The 24363-nt window shown below is 51.4% G+C and overlaps 1 protein-coding gene across 1 annotated transcript in view; it reads right to left on the minus strand.

The window, feature by feature from the left end:
- Positions 1–24355, minus strand: part of STK32C (serine/threonine kinase 32C) — a 65628-nt gene extending 41273 nt beyond the window's left edge. The window contains exon 1 of the mRNA XM_004374943.1: positions 24244–24355. Coding sequence (XP_004375000.1) covers positions 24244–24292 — 49 coding nt within the window. The 5' untranslated portion in view covers positions 24293–24355. The remainder of the gene's footprint in view (positions 1–24243) is intronic.
- Between the last annotated feature and the right edge of the window lie 8 nt (positions 24356–24363).

Consider the following 24363-nt stretch of genomic DNA (forward strand, 5'->3'; position numbering starts at 1 on the left):
TGCCCTCTGTCTCTGATGACAGCAAAAAGTGGGTGCTGCTGAGAGAGCAACGCGTCCCAGTTTCCTGCTGGCCCAGTGAGCCCCTAGGTGGCCCCGCGAGCCCCCAGGATGGCCCTGCAGGCACATCCTAGGCTTGGAGCTCAGCTGGTTAGGTGCAAAACTATGGAAGGAGCAGGTTTCTCCTCCACATCCCTTGCACGCCCAAGTGCACACACACACGCATGCATGTGCACACGCACACACGCAGACACACCTTCCCAAATCTCTGCCTTCAGACTTGAACTGGCTTCTCACCCCAGGTTCCCAACACACCCTTCCCTGCCTCCCTCCTCCCTCAAAACTCACCAGCCCGTCACCCCAGGACCAGCCTGTGCTTGGCTGATAAGGTCTTTCTTCACTGCTCAAATCACAATAAAGCCCAGAACACTCCTCTGGTGGAAGGCGTTGCAAAGCCGAGCCTCTGCATCCCTCCTTTCTCCAGGACCAGCCGAGGGTGGTCTCGCTGGGGCAGCTCGGGGGCAAACTCACATCTCCCACCACCCCACTACAGACCGCACGCTCTGCATGGTTCTCAACTGTCTTTTAAAAGGGGCCCTCCAATGGAGGTGGTTTGCTACAGGACAAGACAGAGGCGGAGCCCTCAAAAGAGCAGAGAGTCTATAAAGAGACCCAAATGCATCCAGAATTTAGAGTGTGACAGAGGAGGTGTCTCAAATCAGTAATGTAAAGAGGAAAAAAATTAAGTTTGATCCCTACCTCACACCTTACAACATTACCTCCAAGCATGGCAAAGATTCACACACACTCTCAATCCATAAGAGTTCTAGGAAAAAATAGGTGAATATGGTGAAGTACTTGTAATTCTGCAGCAAGAAAGGCCCTTCTAAGCAGGAAGCAAACCCTAGAAGCCACAAAGGAAAAGATTCTATCAGATGAATAAACTTAATCATAGTAAAAAAAATTTATAAAAATTAAAACACCACAAACTGGAAAAAGGTATTTGCGATAAATGTGACAAATCAGAGGCTAATTTCCTTAAATTACAAAGACCCTATACAAATTAATGAGGAAAAAATGACCCACCAGAGAAAGGGACAGAGGCCACGACAGGCCGCTTACCAAAAGACCAGTAAGTCAGTGTGAACCTCGGCCCTACCTCATCCCTAACTTTAAAAACGTTTAAGTCCAAACAACCAGGATTAGAAAGTCTGATCACCCCCAGTGCGGACATGGTGTGAGGAGACTGGCTTACCCGTATATATCGGTGGGTGTGAAAGTAGCCAAGCCCTTCTACATGCTACTGGCCACAGCCACAAGCAGTCAGAGGGGCCCTCGCTTTAACACAATAATGCTGCTGCTACACAGTCCCACGTGGATAAACTCGCAAAATTTCATCAAGATCTATGGGCAGTGACATTCACTGAGGCACAATTCACAAACGCAAAATTAAAAAACCCTGAAAGAACCCGTGTCCACCAACCACTCACTGCCCACTGCCATCAAGTCTACTGTGACTCATAGCGACCCTATAGGACAGAGTAGACCTGCCCCATCTGGTTTCCAAGGCTGTAAATCCTTACAGAAGCAGACTGCCCCATCCTTCTCCCGAGGAGCGGCTGGTGGGTTCGAACTGCCAACCTTGTGGTCAGCAGCCTAGCACTTTAACCACTGTGCCACCAGGGCTCCTGTCCACCAACAGGTTATATTACTGAGTTACGGCTATAAAAAATAGAAGATTCTGTAGACATTAAAGATGAGGTAGATATCTACGTGCTAATAAGAAAATACTCCAAAGAGACAATGTAAAGTTCTTTAAAATATGAAAGTTTGTGTGTTAGGAACATTTCCATGTAAACTGGAGACTCCATATAACAAGCACACGTGTGTGCACAGACACAAACACGCATGTGATAGGGAGCATTCACTTTCCCTTTGCTACTTTTCCAGACTCTTGACTACTGAACCTTGTATGTGAATTACTTTTTCGCGCCAACAGGGGCAACCGGGGTCAGATTATGCGCCATTTCCTGTGTTCTTCTTTACGCCTTCCTATTTTGTCTTACGCGGTGGTTTGTGTGCAGCTGTGATGCTGGAAGCTGTACCACCAGTGTTTCAAATACCAGCAGGGTCACCCCATGGTGGACAGGTTTCAGCTGAGCTTCCAGACTAAGACAGGCTAGGGAGAAAAGCCTAGCGATCTACTTCCAAAAATATCCAATGAAAATCCTAGGGATCATAACAGAATATTGTCCAGTATAGTGCTGGAAAACTAGCCCCCTAGGTTGGAAGGCACTCAGCATACCCAGTGGTCACAACCATGGATCTGAGCACATCAACAATCGTGACGATCGTGCAGGAACCAGGCAACATTTCGGTCTGTTGTACAAGGAGTCAGCATGAGTCTGAGCCAATTCAAGGGCAACTACCAACAAATTTATTTAAAAAAGAAAAGCTTGCTAAATACAATATAAAATAAATAGCTCTAGCTACTCCTCATTCATTTTACCAGACCCTCTCCCACTGAGTAAGTGGTGAATTATTCCATTTTACCAACTCATTTCTTCATGGTCTGAGAACAATGTTCCTCAAAGTTAATGATGAGCGGCCTTTTGTCTTTAAAGAAAAAAAAATTTTTTTTTTCCTCACACAGCTCCAAGAACATGTTTGAACCCACTTTGAAATACTGTCTTAAGAAATTAAAACAGTAGCATAAGAAAACGTCTCTCATTTGAAAATTACCCTTGCAGATGAGAAGTTTCTGCTTGCAGCTACTGAGATGGTTTGTGCGGGACACCATCAACTGACCACATAAAAGTGCTTGTAGCACTTGGAAGCCCTTCAGAACTGGTTCATGGACCTGCAAAAGCCCTCAGGGCCTGTAGGAGAAACACTGGCCAGAGATTTGAAATGATGCAGAGAATCAGCTGGGGTCCTTCACATGCAATAAGTACTTAAGACAAATGACCGGAAGGGAGGATTTTAACACTTTCCCTCCACAAGAAGCTGGTTCTTTTGCACCACCGTAAGTGGCCGTCTCTAAGAGAAGCCTCTGCCCGGCTGTCCGCCCAGTAAAGGCAGATCCTGGCCGTGAGGCAGAGCCCTGTCATTGCAGACGGGCCTTTGGCGCAGCCCCAGGGTGCGAGCAGCATCTGCTGGGTGCGGGGAGAGGTGTTAAGGTGGTGTAACACTTCAGTCACTGTGCTTAGAAAGAGTTTGGGCTGCGCTTAAAATATCTGGGAGAAGAACTTGAGAGGTGCCAAATGATTCCCGCAGCACTGCCGTATAGGGCTTCGCAGAACCACCCACTGCCGACTCCGGGGGAGAAAATTAAACTCATACAGCCGCTGTGCCCCCACCAGGCCACGTGTCCACGGGCAGAGCCAGAAAGTCTTCCACGCCGCCCTCCCTCTGCAGATGGCTCCTTGGTGGTTCCCCTCCTGTAGTCTCTTTGTGGTAGATGAAGGGGCTTTGATGCCCAGCACGACCCAGGCCGCCTGGTGCCAGCTCACCCATCTGGACAGTGCTTGTTTCCCCTGTTAACATGCACTGTTCATTTAACTGATGGCCTCAGTCCCCACCAGGGGCGATGATAAGCATGCTGAAGCCCCGCTTGAGGGGAAAATATCAGCCAATTTACTGTTAGGATGGGGCCCTGGTGGCGCAGTGGTTAAGAGGTCAGCTGCTAACCAAAAGGTCGACAGCTGGAATCCACCAGTCACTTCTTGGAAACCCTATGGGGCAGTTCTACTCTGTCCTCTAGAGTCACTGTGAGTCAGAATTGACTCGACAGCAATGGGTTACTGTTAAGCAGCCCACGGTGTTCTGCTGACACACACAGCTGCCCCATTGAAACCAAGGGCCATCAGTTAAATGATCTGGCCGCCAACCGCCACTCCTCTCGACTTTAGCCAGCCAAAGTGATCTTACTGTGTCTTTGCCACCAGGGGCCAGGAGGGGCAATGGCCTTGGAGGAGGCACAGGACAAGCAACTTGGCTGGTTCATGAGAAGGACTTGGGCAAGAGGAGGGCAGGCCCTTTCCAGTCCTGTCCCTGCCCTCCCAGGGGCCTGAACAGGCTGACCCATGGCACTCTGGGTGAGGACTGTACCCCTTCTGCTGCAGGGGCCACCCCACAGAGCACCACCCAACGCCAATGCTGCTGTCACTGCAAAGATGCTGCTGGAAAGGGTCGGATGCCTCTGGAGAGGTCCTGGAGGCTGGTGTCGGGTCAAGGCCTGGGCGAGGCCACGAGGGGTGCCCTTGGGACGCAGCCAGCGTAGTCTGAGGCCTCCGAGATCCCGGGCCACCGCACCTCACAGCCTGGAGACGCCCAGAGCTCAGTGGCTGGCAAGCATGGCCTGGAGGCACCCCAGAAGTGCTCCTGCGCAATGCTGAGGGGAGCACTGGACGGCGGTTCCACCAGAGCTGGAACGCAGAAGACCCAGGAGACCCAAGATGGCAGCAGAGACCAAGATGGCAGTGGGAACCCAGAGGGTGGAGATGCAAGAGGGAGGCACCTCCGGTCTGACGTGTGAGAGCAAATGTGAGTGCTACCATTAACTGAGGACACCATTCTGCGACTGAGCTGCAGCATGGTTGCCTGTGGTGCATTGAAGCAGGACAGAGGTGGCGAGCACCTAAGGATGCAGGCCTGCTGCCAGGGGTCCCGCTGCCGGGGTCCTGCTGCCGGGGGGCCAGCTGCTGGGGGGCCCGCTGCCGGGGGTCCCAAGGCTGGAAGGGTGGCCATGTAGACTGGCGATGAGCCCTGCGGTGGGTGGGGAAGGGCCAGCCGTGGGAAGGGCTGCCTTATTCCTCCCACTCACAGGCAGGCGAGGGGTGGCTCTCCACCGAGGGCGGCTCTGGGCAGGGGCGGGAAGCGGGGGGGCAGCCTCAGAGCAGCTGCCCAGGAAGCAGCTCGGGGGACAGGAGATTCGGAAGGCTGTCATGGAGATGACCCCGCAGCTCAGGTTGATAGCGAGGAGCAGAATCGATGGCGGTGCGCAGTCTGGCTCCACTCCTGGCAGCAACTGTATGAAACAAGACCAGCTGTCGCCTCCCACCTCTCCTCCTCCACCCTCCCAGATGGCTTGCTGTGGCTCCCACTTCTCCCCACACTCTCAGCTGGGGAAGCCAACCCCCCACTGTTAGGTAAGTCCAGCTAGCCCTGCCTGGCTCCCTCTCCTCCTCCCTGCCCCCACACATCCACAGTCCAGAGGTCGCAAGGAAGAAGGGGATGCAGCCACCGCCAGATTGCTGGAGGAAGGCTCAGCAAACAGCACAGAACCTGCGCCTGCCTGGCTGCAGAATTTTCCAAATTCCTGGACTCGCTGCTGGGGCCATGACATTTATTGCCTCTGAAGGAATATCCACTTGCCAAATGAAAGGAAGCAGCCCAGTGAACCACAGGGGTAGGTGTGAAAGAGGTAACTCCGATCAAAAACAACACACTCAGATGTTGCTGTTGTTAGTGGTCAGTCTACCCCATGTGTGCAGAGTAGAGCCATCCCACAGTGTTTTCAAGGCTGTGACCTTCTAGAAGCAGATGGTCAGGTCTGTCTTCCAAGGCACCTCTGCGTGGGTTCGATGGCCAAACTTTTGGTTAGCTTGTAACCATTCGCCGCCACCCACAGTCTCCTTTCCCACCCAGATAGTGCACCTGATATCAGGAGGCATCTGCAGGGGGCTGGCTAGGCTATAAGGGGAAGCCCCAGGGAGAGACCATCCAGACTGCCATGTGAGAACCCATCTAAAAGCAAGGACTGCCAGAGTCATCAGAAACTAGGAGAGAAGCCCACAGAAAGAATCAACCTGGCCAAGACCCTGATTTGGACTTTCAGCCTCCAGAACTGTGAGACAATAAATTTCTGTTCTTTAAAGCCACTCACTTGTGGTATTTCTGATACAGCAGCACTAGGTAAATAAGACATCCGGTGAACAGCAAAACCATCCTCAGGCCAAAGGGCTGCTCCTCTCCAGGCACTCTGAGTGCCCTCAACTTCTGTAGAGCCGTCTGCAGCTGACTGTGTGGGCCTTTTCCATATAATCATCCCAGAGATCTGCAGCCCTGGGAACTGCTTGTCACAGAGACCAGGGATAATTTCAGTATATATCCAGAGTTCTAAGGGGTTGGAGTTCACAGTGAACAAAATTCCTCAAGGGGTTTATATTCTAGTAAGGGGAGGCTGATGATAAACAAACAAAACAAAAAGAACAGATGGTAAAATAGAGAAAATGGCAAGATTATAGATTTAAACTCAACCATATCAATAATTACATTAAACGTAAATGGATTAGACATTCCAATGAAAAAGCAGGTATTATTAGACTAGATTAAAAAAAAGCAAGACTTAACTGTTAACTGTTTATAAAAGACCCACTTCCTATTTAAAGGCACAGATAAGTTAAAAGTAAAATGTTGAAAAATGATACACCATACAAACACAAATCATAAAGAAGCTGGAGTGCCTCTATTAATATTAAGGTAGACTTTAACACAAGGAATATTCTCAATGATAAAGGCGGACATTTCACAGTGATAAAAGGTTCAATCCATCAAGATGACCCAACAGCCCTAAATGTGTCTGTGTCCCAAAACAACCCAAAATATATGAAGCAAACACAGCGAGAACTAAAGGATAAAACAGACTGACCGACATAGTTGGTGGTTTTACCATTCTTCTATTATTGATAGACAAGAAAAAGAAAACACAAAGTACCAATATCAGGAATAAATGGGAGGCATCACTACAGACATTAAAAGAAAAATTACAACTTTATGCCAACAGCGTGTTATAACAATAGGCTTAAACACAGCAATGAGTGTGAGAATGTTGCAGGACCGGGCAGTAGTTCATTCTGTTGTACGTAGGGTTGCTATGAGTTGGAACCAACCCAACGGCGCCTAACAACAACATGCCAAAAGATTCAACAATCTAGATAAAATGGACAAATTCCATTTCTTGAAAGACACAAAATGATCAAAAGTAACGTAAGAAGAAATAGAAAATATGAATAATCCTATATCTATTAAGGAAATTCAATTTATGATTAAAACCTTCCCACAAAGAAAAATCCAGGCTAAAATGATTTCACTGGTGATTTCTATCAAACATTTAAGAAAGAAATAACACCAGTCTTAAATAAACTCTTTCAGAAAATATAGAAGGAAGGAGCACTTCTGAACTCATTTTATGAGGCCTGAATAAGCCTGATATGAAAACCAGACAAAAACATTACAAGAAAAGAAAATTTAAACTAATATTATCCATGAACATAGATGCAAACATCATTAATGAAATATTAGCAAAGTGACTTCAGTAATAAATAAAAATACAAGGTTAGTATAATATTCAAGAGTGGATCAATGTAATTAACCACACTGACAGAATGAAGGAGAAAAATCATATGCTCATCTCCACAGATACAGAAAAACTATTTGACAAAATTCAACAACCGTTAATGATTTAAAAAAACGCAGCAAACTAGGAACAAGTCATCTTTGAAACAGTTCAGTTAACATATTGAATGGTGCAGCACTGGACACCTTCCCCCAGGATCAGAGAGAAGGCGCGGATGTCTGCTCTCACTACTTCTGCTCAGCATTGTGCTGAAGGTTCCAGAGAGTGTAGGAAGGCATGAAGTTTTAAAAGGAAGACGTTAAACTGTCTTTATTCCCAGATGACATGATTGTGACATAGAAAACTCCTAGGGAATCCACAAATAAGATACCAGAAATAACAAGTGAATTTAGCAGAGTTATAGACTATAAAGTCAATATACAACAATTAATTTTATGTCAAAAAACTATGTAGGGATAAACTGAGGAAAATATGTGCAACAGCCGCACACTGAAAGCTACAAGACGATACGGACAGAAGTAAAGCAATGCTGACAAAAGACCAAAGTAAGTGGCTGAATGTACCGTGTTCATGGACTGGAAAACTCAAATGCTAAGAAGTCCATGTTCCCCTAATTGGTCTATAGTTTCAATGCAATCTCAGTCAATATTCCCCACCCTGACGGCTCACTCCGCACTGGAGAGAGACAGGCTGTCCTGCAACAGGTAATTCCTAGAGAAGATGTCTTCCACTGTGTGCATGTGGACACACGTGTGTGCACTGTGTCTGTGAGGGTGCTTGTGTGTGCAGATACATGCTTGTGAGCACATGTCTGTGCATGTGTGTCTGTGAGTCTGCATGTGTCTACGTGTGTCTATGAGAGTGCATGTGGGGACACACGTATGTGTGTCTGTGAGGGTGCGTGTGTACACACGTGTGCATGTGCACGTGTGTGATGGACATGTGCGTGTGCGTGCATGTGTGTCTGTGAGTCGGCATGTGCACGAGTGAGCCTGCATGTGCACACACATTAGTGCGAGTGTGCACGTAAGCATCTGTGTCTGAGTCTGCATGTGCACGGTGCGCGTGTGTGGCCGAGGGTGCCTGCGTGTGCATATGTGTGTGTACACATCTGTGCACGTGTCTGGGAATCTGCATGTGTGGATGTAGGAGTCTGCACGTGCACACACATTTGTGCATGTGTGCCTGTGAGTGTGCATGTGTACATGTGTGCACGTGTGTCTGAGCACACACAGAACGAGCCTGTGGTCCCAGCAGGAAGCCAAGTCCTCTTCCCAGATTGCCCGGCTTTTCGGACATTTGTGAAGATGGCTGCGAAGCGCCCCCGGAGGAGCCGAAGCCCCTGGGAGTCCTCGAGCTGCCCCCCCAAGGCCATGCCCATGTCCAGCATGCTTGGTCCACAACCCTGAGGCACTGGGCACAGCTGCTGTTCGTGAGGCACCGCACCCCAGGACTACCGAGGGGCACAGCAACAGAGACAGAGCCCAGCCTCAGAACCGGCTCCTTCAGCCCCTCGCCTTGGTCCTCATACCGACTCACTTGCCATGGGAGCCGCTGTTTGTACATTGACAAGGAAAACTCAAGAGCGCAACTGTGCCTGGAAGAAGAAACCTGCTAAGTGTTGAGTGTAATTAAAGAAACCCCCCAACCTTTCCAATTAGCTCAAGTCTGCAGAGGCGCTGGCTTGTCTCTCTGGAGCATTGCTTTTTTTTTTTTGTAATTAAAGGGAATTTGAATTCATTTTGGCAAAGGTCTCTCAAACACCCCCACTGCTCTGATGCCACTGGACATGCTGACGTGGGCCCAGTCAGGACAAGCCCCGCCAGCTCCGTGTGCCCGCTGACACCTCCGATCTCTCGGCCCAGGACACCCCCACTCCAAGTCGCACATGTTACACGTGTTATCCCAGCAAGAGGGTGGGCTCCTTTTCCAAGGGCAGGACACGTCCCTTGATACCCTTGGGGGTAACAACCCGTAATGGAGTCACACTGAGCAGGGCCCATCACCCAGCCCCGAGGTACAGCACCATTACCTAAGGAATGGAGGCCACCTGGCCGAACAGAGGTCGCGCCCCATGCCATGTGGGCAGGCCTGGAACCTTCCAAAAGAGCCCTCTGCAAGCCTGTGTTTAGAACCGCACCAGACAACAGCACCGTCCTCCGCTGTTCCGTGGCCTCCTAGGGGACGCCGAGGCCGAGCCGCGCAGGGGCACAGGTCTTGCCCCGATCACAGCAGCACACCTGGAGCCTGGGTCTGGGCCAGTGTACTTCACACTCAGCGCCAGCCAGCTGGACTTAGGGCCGCAGGACTCACTCACTGGCCTCAGGAAGGGGGCCCAGACCGGGGGAGTCACTCCCCAGGACCAGGTGGGGGTGGGGGCAATGCAGCAACTCCGTGGAGGCTCCACATGCTTGGGGACCCGGCCCCGGCCATGGCCCTGAACTGCGCCGGCCACACCACACTCTCAGCCCAAGCAGCCAGTGGCCACAGACACGTGTGAAGAAACGCACTTCGTCCCACCTGCCCAGCAAGCCTGGTGGGCCTCCACCTCCCCGACCGGGTGGAGGAGGCTCTGAGGCAGAGCCCTGCAGTGAGGCCACATTAGGGTGGCTCGCTGGCCTCCCTCCCCCTCCCCAACACTGGGCCTCTCTCAGGATCCCAAGGCCTTCCCTGGGGGAAACTTCCCTTTGCAGTGGGGACTGGGTCGTCCTGCTGAGACCCACTTCACAGCCAAACGCCACCCAGAGCCTCACGGTCTCATCAGCAGGCCAGGATCCCCGACCGCACAGGCTGGCCCCAGGGGCTGCAAAACCCAGGAGTCCTGGCCGGGGGTGTTCTCAGCGGTCTCATGGGCTAGAGCAGTGGTTCGCACCCAGGACACTGGGGGATGTCTGGAGAGATGCCAGTCGTCACCCTGGAGGGAGGAGGGGGTGCCACTGGCATCCTAGCGGGTTGAGGCCTAGGGTGCCACCCAGCTCCCCACATCGCCGAGGACGGCCCCCACAACACAGAACGGCCCCACCCCACATGCCCACAGCGCCGAGGCTGAAGCAGCAGGGGTTAGAGGACTCGTGGTGACCCCACACGGGTCAGCCCCCAGCCCCCCAGCCCCCGCCGCGGCTCAGCCATGGCTCAGCCTAGGGAAATCCAGGGGGTCCTGCAGTTACAGCCACAGCCAGTGAGGCTCCGAGCCATCAGCCACGCTCATCAGTGACCGACGAAGGGATGTCTGCCCCCCCAGGAGGCTGCACCCTGGGCACGAGGCGCCCCTGCTCATCAGCAGAATGCTCAGCTCCGTGTTCAGACGTGGGTTTCATAACCAGCCTCCAAAGGCTGTTCAACCTAATTCATGGAAAGGATGTTCAGGACAGCTGCGCCGGTGTTGCTGAAGCAGGGTCATTACTGTCACCCTGCAGAAGGTGCCGGAAGGAGCAGCCAGGCCCCGAACCTCCTGCTGACCTGCCCGGGTGGGCAGCTGCCTCCCGGATCCTGGCCTGGCCCTCCGCCCAGCAGCAGCTCCTGGGCCAGCTCCAGAGCCAGCTTTCTGGGCACTTCTCAGAGTGGGCAAGTGGCCTTACTGCTCCCAGTGTCCAGGGACGAGTCACATCCATCAGAGAGGAAGGGCAGAGACAGCATGGGCAGGGATGCCAGGTGGCCAGCGGAGGGCAGACGGCCCCAGGGCTCCCAGCTCTGCAGCCCTGAGGGAGGTGGCTGGCCCCTTGCCTGGTCCCAACACTGGGGCCATTCCCAGCTTTGCTGAGAGGGTGTGTCCCAAGGGCCCGAGTCAGCTGAGTTGCTGCACCCATGCCATGGGTGGTGAGCACCCCAGGAGGCCCCTCTGAGGTCTGGCAACACTGTCCCCTATAGCTGGCCCTGATGAAGGACAGGCGGAAGGAGGGGCATTGGTCCCCACATTCTGCACTTCCTTCCCCGTCAGACCAACGGCCCCCCGACCCAGAAGCAGCACGGCTCGAGCCCACCGTGCCCGGAAGACGGCCATCCACACCCCTCTCTGCCTCCTCCCTCCTCACCACGTGGATTCCCCTCTTCTCGTGTTTACTGGGGGCTGCCCTGTTCCCGGGCCGTCCACGTCATCACGTAGGACGTCAGAGTGCCTCCTGGAAGGTGGCGAGGAGACGAACAGCCAGCAACAGATACAAGAAATCAACAAAGTCGCCACGAGTCAGAATCGACTCCACAGCAACGAACAACCACAACGACGCGGCTTGTTGAGAGGAGTCCCGAGGTGGTGCGGACGCTTAATGCACTCGGCTGCTCACCGAAAGGCTGGCGGTCAAGTCCACCCAGAGGTGCCTTGGAGAGGCCTGGTGATCTATTTCCAAAACTCAGCCATTGGAAACCCGATGGAGCAAAGTTCTACTCTGACACACGTGGGTCACAATGAGTCAGAGTCGACTCAACAGCAAGTGTTTTTTTTGTTTTTTTTTTAGTGGAGGGCGGTGAGATTAGACATAAAAGTGGTGCTGTCAAGTGGGGACTGCAAAGAAAAGTCTGGAACGTGGGAAGTGGTCCCGGCTGGAGCTGAGACTCTGGGAGTCCTTGGCATATAGATGGTATTTGAAGCCGTGAGCTCACCAGTGTGTCAGTGTGTGAGCGGAGTGCGAAGGGCAAGGAGCGGGGAGCCTGCCCGGAGGCGGAGGCGTGCGGGCCTTACAGAGTCGGGGAGACGGGAGGACGGCCGGGAGACGGACGGGCAGGGCGGGGGTGAGTGTCCTGGAGCGGGGGGCCAGCCAGGAGGCGCGCCAGAGTCGGGGAGAGGGGAGGACGGCTGGGAGACAGAAGGGGCGGGCGGGGGTGAGTTTCCCGGGAGCTAGAGGAAGAAGGATATTGAGAAGGGGGTCAGACTCTGCCGCTAGGTCAAGGACAGTGAGGGCTGACCCCAAGCGAGCCTACGAGGGAATTGGGAGAACTGGAGACAGCGAGAGGAACAGTGTGCGTGGCGTTCTGCTGAGCAAGAACAATGCTGTTTTCACGGAGTTTTGCTGAAATGGGGAGCAAAAAAATTGGGAAATGAAATCGGGGGAAGTCTTCTTAACAAGGGAAAAATAAAGCATATCGATTATTCACTCACAGCCCCAATAAAAGGCCTTCAGAATGTCTGGCTCACGCCCCATCTGGGGACACGGAAGCGCACTGGTCCCTCCCTGGCCACCCTCAGATGCTTGTGGACAGCAAGTCAACAGCTATAAACCGTGAACTGAGCACAGCACGCGCTGACAGCTCGGCACGGAGCCACGGGGCCGGGTCTGAACCCCAGCTCCACCGGCACAAGCCGGTCCCGGGGCAGCCGGACCCTGCAGGGGAGGTGCTCACGGCCCCACGAGAAACAGAACCAGGACCTGAGGGGAAACTGAGGGCATCTGCATAAAGCATAGACGTCAGTGAAGAATAATGTCCCAGGGTTGGCTCACCGTACCATGCCAATGGGCAGTGCAAACGGTTAAGCCCTCCACTACAGGCCAAAAGGTTGGCAGTTCAAACCCGCCTGGAGGCGTCTCAGAATACAGACCTGGCGATCTGCTCCTGAAAGGTCGCAAACTTGAAAACGCTATGGAGCACAGTTCTACTCTGTACACGTGGGGTCGCCTGAGTCGGAATTGACTCAGCGAAGCTAAGAACGACATAAGACGTGAACATTGGGAAACTGGGTATAGGGTGGGAGCCCTGGTGGCGCAGTGGTTAAAGCTCACCTGCTAACTGAAAGGTTGGTGGTTCGAAACCACCAGCAGCTCTGAGGGAAAAAGACGTGGCCGTTTGCTTCTGTAGAGATTTACAGCCCTGGAAACCCTGTGGAGTCGCTATGAGTCAGAACTGACTCCATGGCAGTGGGTTGGGGTGTAGGGTGTCTGAGGGCTCTCTGTACTATCTTCCCAATGTTTCTCTAAATACAAACTATTCTAAAATAAGTTATTAGGAAAAAAGTTTCAGAAAGTAGTATATTGTATGCATTCAAGTATGAACCAGAAAGTAATACGAAAAACTGCAAATGGGTGTTATATTAGTGCCGAGATTACTCAAGACGATGTATTTGTAAATATCTTTTCTTGTCATTTTTCTTTATATGATAAAAACTATCAAGAGAAAACAAAAGATAACTCTGGTAAGAGTGTCTGGCGGTCAGATGGGGCAACCATATCATTTATCATCCAAACCAGGACACTGTATGAGTGAAAGGGGACGCTATTAATAATTATTTCAGGTCAACAGGCGAGAACTGGAATGTTCCAGGCACCCACGGAGGTGCGCACACCACACAGATACAGAAATGGCAGGACTGTGTCTTCTGTAAGCTCTGGGGGACTGGACCCCAATCCTTTCTTCAACACATCAGTTTTACTCCCTTTTCTTTGTACCTTATGTCCTTCCTGTTTTATCTTTTCCCCCCGTTCTCAGTCTTGTACTTACTTTACAAATTATCCTTCCCACCTGTGCAGCTGAAATATGATTTCAGGAACACAAGATGACCTTGAGAGTTAGAAAAAAAGAACATACCTGGGGGTGAAACCAACCAACCAACTCTGGGCCAGCCACAGGTGGACCCCCGATGTTGCACAGGAGCCCTGAGCCAGAGTTTCTGAGCCTTTCCCAGCAAAGTCCCCTTAAGGCCAGAGTGACAGTGTATGACTTCAGAGTCTGGATCATAGAATCTGCTGTGGCTTCAGCCTCTCTTTTCTCGCTGGGGAACCAGCCACCATGTTGTGAGAGCACTCAAGCAGCCCATGGAGAGGCTCACCCGTGAGGAACTGAGGCCTCCTGCCACAAGCCATGTGTGACCCTCCAGCCCCAGTCAAACGTTCAGAGGACTGCAGCCCCAGCAGTATTTAGCCCACCACCTCATGAGAGACCCTGAGCCAGAACCACCCACGTGAGCTGCTCCTGAATCCCTGACTCACAGAAACTAAGAGATAATATTTATTGTTTCAAGCCACTAAGCTTGGGGTAATTTGTTAAAGAGTAATAGGTAACTCATACTCCAGCCACCAGTGGGAACCGGCGCTCCAGCACTGACCCTGGAGAGCTCCCAGGCCTCTGAACCGTTCTAGCCAAAGCGCCATATATGTGAATGTGGACACTGACTGGGCTGTTCTGTCCCTGCAGACATCACACAGAGCAGAGAGAACCCATCCCGCTGCATCCTGGCCAGTTTCCCACTCCACAGACTCATGAGGAATAATGAAAATGGTGGCTGCTAAGCCAGTACATTCTGGGTCGTTTGCTACTAGCGACAGAGAACAACAGTGCCCAGCTTGAGGTGCAGGTGCTGAGACGTTGGTCCCCGTGATCATGAACAATGGCTCTGAGGCCAGATGTGGCAAAGGACTCAGGGCACCCGGAGAGAGGGGCAGAGGGGCCCCAAAGAAGGAGGCCCTGAAAGCCATCTCCTCCCCCGCCCCCACCACCAGCTCTCTGCAGACAGCCATCCCACCGAGCATTTGCACATCAGCGCACGAAGGTCTGGGCAAAACAGAACAACTATCATACTTGCAAAGGCTGAAAGGTGCGGGCAATGCCCGTAGCAAACTCACAAAGAAATCCCAACCCCAAACGTGTATTTCTTGCCTTTGCCCGTGGTACAAGAGTCATGGTGTGAATTCTGAAAGCGGAGAAACCTTTTTAAAGTCAACTTTCCAAACTCCTGTGAGACATGCAATGTGCTGGCTTCCTATTTTTAATGAATTGGGGGCGACTCTGAATCCCACCTACACCAACTCCTTGGCTTCAGACCTTAAATAACGTCAAGAAGTTTTCACAGCTCCATCACAGGTCTGAGCCGCTGAGCTGTGAGAGCTTAAGAGACTCTTGGGCGGTTCCTGTACAGCGCTTGGGGAAACTGAGGACCGGGGGTGGGTGACTGTCTCACAGCTGGACAGAGCCAGGTAGCACAAGCTTCAAGGGCTGCTCTCGTCCATAAGTGTACCCCCCAGCCACGCTGATCTCCGTCAGCTGCCTTGGTTTTTAAAATAACAGATTTCAAATCAATGAGAAAAAAATTGATAAATCAGGCATCCTCGTTTTCAAAACCAACAGCAGCTTTATTAATTACAGCCTCTCCCAGATTCGCTCCAAGGTTGACCATTAACATCACTCAACATGTTGGATGGGTCTGTGTTTGGGAGGAGGAGGGGAGGGAGGTGCTCTGGAGACCAGGGGCCCACACCACCTGTGCTCAGGTGAAGGGGCTGGGCCAACACACAGGAACGCTGGCCGTCATTGCCCCTCGAGTCGCACTCCGACGGCCTGCATGGGTGGGAACGCCCACCCAGGCTCCCCCTTCAGAAGCGGCGTCCTGAAGCCACTTTTCATGTGTTCTGTAGTCTGGCCTGGCTTCCATGGAGACATTAATGGCTTCTGCTGGCAAGTTCAGCCCTGTGCGGTGTATGGGGAGGGCCGGCACCGTTGGCACCCATGGGATGCTCTCAACACAGGCTGATGGGGAGGCAAGTCTCCAAGACCCCGACAACAAGCCTCTCCTGCATCCCCTCTGGGTGGTGGTCTGACTGGACACAGGGAACAGTGGCCAAAGGACGAAGAGCGTCTATTCTCCCAGCAACCTGCCATCACAGCCCGAGTCACAAGACAGCTGCTAAGTCCCAGCTTAAACAACGAGAAGCTTCCAGCTGTAGCTTCAAGTGGAAACGCAGGATACAGGATGCTAGTTGCATTTGGTTATGTCTGTAAATCGATATGAGAAAGACACTGAGAGGAACAATGAAATAAAAGCAAAACTAAAAGATACGCCAGCCCAGTGGCAGCTCCATTTACTAACGGGCCAGCTCGCAGGAAGTGCAGCTTCTTGGCAAACAGCAGACCAGTATGCATACCAGCTGCCACGGAGTCAACCCCGACCCAGGTGACCCCATGTGTGTCAGCACAGAACTGCGCTGTAAAGGGTTTTCAATGGCTGATTTCTCCTGAGCCACCTCTGGGTGGTCTTGAACTTGCAAGCTTTTGGTTAGCAGCTGAGCATGTTAACCATTTGCACCACCCAGGAACTCCAAAAAATCAGTTGCTTTCCAGTCAGCTGACTCATAGCTACCCCATGTGCGCCAGAGTCGAACTGTGCTCCATAGGGTTTTCAGTGGCTGATTTTTCAAAAGTAGATCACCAGGCCTTTCTTCCGAGGCACCTCTGGGTGGACTTGAACCTCTAACCTTTCAGTTGGCAGCAGAGTGCATGAACCGTTGCACCAACCCAGGGACTCCAAACAGCAGATAACAAAAAAACCAAACCCATGGCCGTCAAGTCGATTCCGATTCATAACACCCCACAGGACAGAGTAGGTCTGCCCCATAGGATTTCCAAGGCTGTAAATCTTTACGGAAGCAGACTGCTGCATCTTTCTCCCTGGGAGCTGCCGGTAGGTTCAAGCTGCTACCTTTTGGTATGCAGTCGAGTGCTTTAACCACTGCACCACGAGGGCTCCTATCAAACAGCAGATTGTTGTTGTGAGCGCCATCGAGTTGGTTCCAACTCATAGTGACCCCATGCACAACAGAACGAAACACTGCCCGGTCACCTTTCTCGGGAACAGGCATAAACATGGATCTCTTCCAGTCAGTTGGCCAGGTAGGCTGTCTTCCAAATTTCTTGACATAGGTGAGTGAGCACTTCCAGGGCTGCATCCGTTTGTTGAAACTTCTCAGTTGGTATTCTGTCAATTCCCGGAGCCCTGTTTTTCGCCAATGCCTTCAGTGCAGCTTGGAATTCTTCCTTCAGTACCATTGGTTCCTGATCATATGCTACCTCCCGAAATGGTTGAACGTTGACCAGTTCCTTTTGATATAGTGACTCTGCGTATTCCTTCCATTTCTTTGGACGCTTCCTGCATCGTTTAATATTTTCCCCATAGAATCCAGTATTGCAACTCAAGGCTTGAATTTTTTTCTTCAGTTCTTTCAGCTTGAGAAATGCTGAACGTGTTCTTCCCCTTTGGTTTTCTGTCTCCGGGTCTTTGCACGTGTCATCATAATACTTTACTTTGTCTTCTCAAGCCACCCTTTGAAATCGTCTGTTCAGCTCATTTACTTCATTTTTTCTTTTGCTTTAGCTACTCGACGTTGAAGAGCAAGTTTCAGAGCCTCTTCTGACGTCCATTTAGGTCTTTTCTTTCCTGTCTTTTTAATGACTTCTTGCTTTCTTCATGTATGATGTCCTTGATGTCATTCTACAACTCGTCTGGTCTTTGGTCATTAGTGTTCAACCCGTCAAATCTGTTCTTAAGATGGTCTCTAAATTCAGGTGGAATATACTCAAGGTCGTAGTTTGGCTCTGGTGGACTTGTTCTAATTTTCTCAGTTTCAACTTGAACTTGCATATAAGTAATTGATGGTCTGTTCGCAGTTGGCCCTGACCTCATTCTCACTGATGATACTGAGCTTTTCCATTGTCAGACCTAAGATGGGAGGTCTGAAATCTCACGCCTGCTCCCTGCAGCGTCCACTCCCGGGCAGAGCGTCTGAGCAGGCAGCACCAGGGCTGCTCTGCCCGTCATCAGGGGCCACCACTCAGAGGACCATGCCTGTGGGCTTCCTGCCCTCACTCAACAGTATACACCTGCTGTATACTCACCAAGGCCTCGCTGCTCAGGGCCATGGACCAGCAGCATCAGCATCAGCATCACCAGGAGCTGGTTAGAATGTGACGTTCGGGCCCCGACCTGACTGCCATACCAGAACCTGCATCTCCACAGACCCCATGACACACAGCCGTTCAAGCTTCTGAAGCTGCCCTGGGCCTCCCAGCTCTGCTCCAGATAAATGCTTTCCCACGGCTCTGTTTCCCTCAGAACTTTCCAGAGTCTCCGTAGCTTCCTCCTTACACAGAAGCCCTGGATGAAAATCACCTCCAACAAGTTCTTGCATTATTTCTAACTGGAAGGCTGGGTGGTTACATTTTTTTAAAGAAAAGCCAGCTTATTTTTAGCACTCTAACTGCACGGGCAGATGGATAGACCCGGCAGAGCTGGTATTTGTTACATAAAAAATACAACATGAGGCCCAGGTCCGTCCTAGACCAAGCTCAGCAATCATGGGGAGAGACATGCAGGCAGCTAGAGGGCTGCCCAAGGCCCCCCAAGACTCCCGGAGCGGGGCCAGGACCAGGGCCCAAGAACGAACACGTAGGTGCTGTCCAGAGGGAAAGCTGGCAGGGCCAGAGGCCAGGACCACTCTTCCTCCTGCCCCCTTGAGCCCATCCCACCGCCCGCAGCAGGCAAGATGCGTTCAAGGAAGGATGCAGCTGCCTACGGAAGGAAGGCTGCAGGACTGCGGTGCTCAGCCCCCATATCCAACACCAGGGCCTTCAGACCATGGAGGCCTGGGCACCCCCACAGGCAACTGGAACTTTTAGGGGTGGGGCCCAGGCCTCTGTTTGTAAAGAGCACTCAGAGTCTAGTCTGCAGCCAGGGCTCAGAACCGCTGCTGTAAATTTAGCCAATAAACGCTGCTTTCCATCGAGATCAAAAGCCGTCTGCGACATACGGCTGAGTGAAAAAGCAGATTACAACAGAACGGTACGTAGAGCATGATCCTATTTCTGTTTAAAAAACAAAAAGTTGTGCTTCTACAGGGCTGTGTGTGACTGCAGCCCTAGAGTGGGGACACACCAGAAAACTGTGGGGGCTGGCCTTGCAGATAGCTCTGTTTTCCTGTTTAGGAAAATTTCAGGAAACAGTCACGTGTGTTGCTGTCGTCAGGTGCTGTCAAGTTGGTTTCCACTCACAGCGACCCTGTGTACCACGGGACAAAACACTGCCCGCTCCCGCGCCATCCTCACAATCCTGTTATGCTCGAGCTCATTGTTGCAGCCACTGTGTCAATCCAACTTGTTTAGGGTCTTCCTCTTTTTCGCTGGCCCTCTACTTTACCAAGCATGATGTCCTTCTCCAGGGACTGATCGCTCCTGATAACATGTGCAAAGTATGTGAGACGCAGTCTCACCATCCTTGCTTCTAAGGAGCGTTCTGGTCATACTTCTTCCAAGACAGATCTGTTTATTCTTTTGGCAGTCCATGGTATATTCAATATTCTTCGCCAACACCACAATTCAAAGGTGTCAATTCTTCTTTGGTCTTCCTTATTCACTGTCCAGCTTTCGCATGCATATGAGGTGATTGGAAACACCACGGCTTGGGTCAGGTGCGCCTTAGTCTTCGAGGTGACATCTTTGCTTTTCAACACTTTAAAGCAGTCTTTTGCAGCAGATTTGCCCAATGTAATGCGTCTTTCGATTTCTTGACTGCTGTTACCATGGGTGTTGATTGTGGATCCAAGTAAATGAAATCCTTGACAACTTCAATCGTTTCTCTGTTTATCATGGTGTTGTTTATTGGTCCAGTTGTGAGGATTTTTGTTTTCTTTATGAGGTGTAATCCATACTGAAGGCTGTGGTCTTTGATCTCCATCAGTAAGTGCTTCAAGTCCTCTTCACTTTCAGCAGGCAAGGTTGTGTCATCTGTACAACGCAGGTTGTTAATGAGTCTTCCTCCAATCCTGATGCCCCGTTCTTCTCCATATAGTCCAGCTTCCCAGATTATTTGCTCAGTATACAGACTGAATAGGTATGGTGGAAGGATACAACACTGACACACACCTTTCCTGACTTTAAACCACGCAGTATCCCCTTGTTCTGTTAGAACGACTGCCTCTTGATCTATGTACAGGTTCCTCATAAGCACAATTAAGTCTTCTGGAATTCCCATTCTTCTCAGTGTTATCCATAATTTGTTATGATCCACACAGTCGAATGCCTTTGCATAGTCCATAAAACACAGGTAAACATATTTCTGATATTCTCTGCTTTCAGCCAGGATCCATCTGGCATCAGCAATGATATCCCTGGTTCCACATCCTCTTCTGAATCCAGCTTGAACTTCTGGCTGTTCCCTGTCAATATACTGCTGCAGCCACTTTTGAAAGATCTTCACCAAAATTTTACTTGTATGTGATATTAAAGATATTGCTCGATAATTTCCACGTTCCATTGGATCACCTTCTTTGAAATGGGCACAGATATGGATCTCTTCCAGTCGGCTGGCCAGGTAGCTGTCTTCCAAATTTATTGGCATAGACAAGTGAGCACTTTCAGCATTACATCTGTTTGTTGAGACATCTCAATTGGTATTCTGTCAATTCCTGAAGTCTTGTTTTTTGCCAAAGCCTTCAGTGCATTGGAGCCCTGGTGGCACAGTGGTTAAGAGCTATGGCTGCTAACCAAAAGGTCAGCAGTTCAAATCCACCAGCCACTCCTTGGAAACCCAATGAGGCAGTCCTACTCAGCAACAGGTTTTGTTTTGGTTTTTGGTTTTTCAGTGCAGCTTGGACTTCTTCCTTTAATACCGTTGGTTCTTGATCGTACGCTACCCCCTGAAATGGCTGAATGTCAACCAATTCTTTTTGGAACAGTGACTGTGTATTCCTTCCATCTTCCTTTGAGCCTTCCTGTGTCATTCAGCTTTTTGCCCATAGAATCCTTCAATATTGTTGACTCAAGGCTTGAATTTTTTTCTTCAGTTCTTTCAGCTTGAGAAATGCCAAGCACATTCTTTCCTTTTGGTTTTCTAACTCCAGGTCTCTGCACATTCCATTATAATACTTTACTTTGTCTTCTTGAGATGCCCTTTGAATTCTTCTGTTCAGCTCTTTCACTTCATCACTTCTTCCTTTCGTTTTAGCTACTCTACGTTCAAGGGCAAGTTTCAGAGTCTCTTCTAACATCCATTTTGGTTTTTTGTTTGTTTTTTTCCCAACTACTAATCCTTCTTCTTATGGATTAAATTGAGTCTACCCAAAATATGTGTTGGAATCCTAACCCCCACGCTTGTGGGTGTGATCCTGTTTGGAAACAGGATTTCTTTGTTATGGTAAGGAGATCATACCAGTGTCCAGTGGGTCCCAAACCTAACCACTCCTGAGTTATAAAAAGAGCAGAACAGACACAGAGACACACTGAGGAAGACAGACACCACGCGAGGACGTGTCTACAAGGCAAGAAACGCCAAGGAACCAAGGAACGCCCAGGGCTACTGACAAGGAAGGAATCTACATGGCCAAGACCCCGATTTGGACGTTTAGCCTCCAGAAAGATGAGACAATAAATTCCTGCTCTTTAAAGCTGCCACTTGAAGAATCTGTGTTACGGCAGCACCAGGAGACTGAGACAGTGCCCCACCAGGTCACAGAGCGGCTCAGAGGGAATGTGCTGGAACCCTCCTCAGCATCACTCACCTTTCTCATTTCACATGGGGATGCCAAGGCCCCAAGAAATGAAGGGGCTTGCCTAACACCGCACAGAAGCCCCAACACCGCATAGAAGCCCCAACACCGCACAGAAGCCCCAACGCCGCACAGCTCCAGGGCAGCGCAGCTACGAATTCTGGCTCTCTAACAAGTCCAATCCGTAACACCAATTTCTCACGGAGGTCAGGGAGGGCGTGGGAAGGGAGGAGGTGCAAGGTGGGGGAGGCAGAGAAGGAGCCCCTGAGGTCTGCTGTGTGGAACAGGTGCCGAGAATTCTGTATGTGCACCAAGAACCTGCCAAATACGGAAAGCCGCTTTAGATGCACAAGGGTTAAAAGGAACGGAGGCTATTTAAGGTTTTGTAATGTCACAACTATATTTTTTAGTTGAAATTTACCTGGCACTTTTTAAAATTGCCTTCCTAGTTTCTTTTTACCTCTTCTCTGCATACCAAATTTGATATATTAATTGGGTGTTTTAATCTAAAAAATTCATCAGAAGGTCTCACATCACCATAGCAACCGCGCAGTCCCGGTAAATGAAAGTCACCAGCACAACACCTCGCTTCCTCAAGCCTGCGCTGTGGTGGGCACCCTCTTGGGAGGCATTGATTCACGTTGCTAGCCTGATAAAGAGGTGTGGGGTCCAGGGGCCCAGCTCCCTCCCGTCTTTCCAAACAGCGTCCCGCCCGTCTGAATAAATCCCACGGCCTTCCCGTGAAGTGCCGCAGAACATTCCTTCTGCAAAGACTCTGTTGTGACTCTCTGCCTGCAATCACATGCAAAAGTGGAGCAAAGTGGCCACCCACCCAGAGGATGTCCATGCCATCAGGCCTGGGGCCAGAGTGGCCTCCCGATCTCACAGAACAGAGACAGTTAAGTCACTGCCCTGTGTCCGGTGTGGGGACACGACCACCTTACCCAGTGATGAGCAAAGGAGGATCACACGTCAGAAACAGCAAGCACCTGGGAGCAAACCCCAAACAGCTGGCGCAAACGGGGGTGGGTGGGGGCTGTGTAAACCATTCTCAAATCAGAGTGTGGGCAGCATAAACATGTCCAGCTCTTTCTGCCTTTTAATGATCCGTGACTTCTCAGACATAACACACTGTGAATAAGTGGAAAAACTCTCCCTTAAAACGATGATCACAGCCCCCGGGTTAAGTCTATCTCTGCGGTAGCCGCCTTGGAGAGTCTGAAGCTAACACAGGAAAGAGTGGCCACCACTTGGCTGACCCCGGTGCCTGCTTAATCAGAGAGGGTTCTCAGACACTTTCTCATCCTGCAGCCAGAAACTGGGTGTAAATATGTTTCCTGATTAGCTCATCATTGACTCTGGGCTTTATTTACTTTGAAGATCTATGCTAGAGTACATATATATACACATATACGTGACAGATGGAAAATTCACAGCAGGGAGATATGCTATCTCAAAGTTCAGAACTCAGTGATGGGGGTCCTAGAACATACTGTGCCATGTGGCGGGTCCTCAGAGGCCCTCCATGGGGGTCCACTCCACTGCTGGCTGTGGCCATGCTCCGTGGGTCTGTGCATGCCCCGGGCAGCCAAATGCCAGGTTTCCCCAATGTTTCTGTGCAGAACAGGCTGCAAAATCTCCAGCACCAGCACTGTAATTTCCTATAATGCTTAAATTATTTATTAGAAATAAATAGCTTAGGCTCTTCCATGGAGCTGTGCTGTAAAATGATAAAAGATCTGTCATACTTCTGCAGGCTGCCTACAAATGAAAATGCATATTTCAACTATTTTAAGAAAATGTCAAAAAACATTTAGCAAATGTGTCATCGGCACACCATTAAAATTATCTGTGGAAAGGAGCTGAATGTTTGCTTTCGGATTCATCCCAGCACCCAAAGGCCCCAGGGTACCTTCCCGAGTCCAGGGTTCCTCCAGGTGTGCCCGCACACCTGCGCCTCTGCTTCCCGCCAGGCCCACGCCACCCACCCTCCACGTTGGTAGCTTTACCTGCTGGGGGGGCCTAGAAGCAAACTACTTCGCAAAGAGCCCGCCTCCACCGCACAGGCCAGGGTCCAGGTGGGCAAGCCAGTGGGAGACGCACGTTCACACGAAGGGGCCGCGCCCAGCCCGCCCACCTGTGGTGGACGGATCTCCTTTCTCAAACCCCACCCCGCAAGCGAGCACCTCCAGTACTGCCAAGCACTGACCGAGCAGGCACATCGCCCCAAAAAGGAAGATGGCGAAACCAAACCCTCCCCACAACGGGGGCTCCCAGACCCTCGCCTCAGAGGGCCCCCCAGCCTGCTCCACGCCGTGGCGCCGGCACTTGTCACGGAAGACACGGGCAGGCTACCAGGACACGCGTGGGGACCACAGCCGCCGTCTGTGGGTCTCCTCGGAAACGGAGATGCCCCGGGACGCTGTCCCACCGAGGTGGCCGCGGTGTCCAGGCCAACCGCCCGCCGGCCCGCAGCCCCCGGAAGCGAGACAATGCTCCGCCGCCCTTCCCTGGGAAAGCGCCGGGTGCCGAGGCAGCCCAGCCCAGGCACCCCAGGGCGGCGGGCGGCTCTCGGCCTCACTCTATCCGGAGGGGCGCGGGCGTGGTGGCCTCCGAGCGGCGGGGCGCGCCGGAGGCTGGGGCTGCACTCACCGTCCTCCTTCTCGTCAAACACCGGCCTCCGCGCCGAGGCTGCCGACATGGACGAGCCCACCCTTTTCTTCCACTTGCTCCAGGGGAACAAGGGGCGCGGCGGCGCGCGGGCATCGCCGG

Source organism: Trichechus manatus, unplaced genomic scaffold (genome assembly GCF_000243295.1).
Source record: "Trichechus manatus latirostris isolate Lorelei unplaced genomic scaffold, TriManLat1.0 scaffold00031, whole genome shotgun sequence".
Classification (NCBI taxonomy): Eukaryota; Metazoa; Chordata; class Mammalia; order Sirenia; family Trichechidae; genus Trichechus; species Trichechus manatus.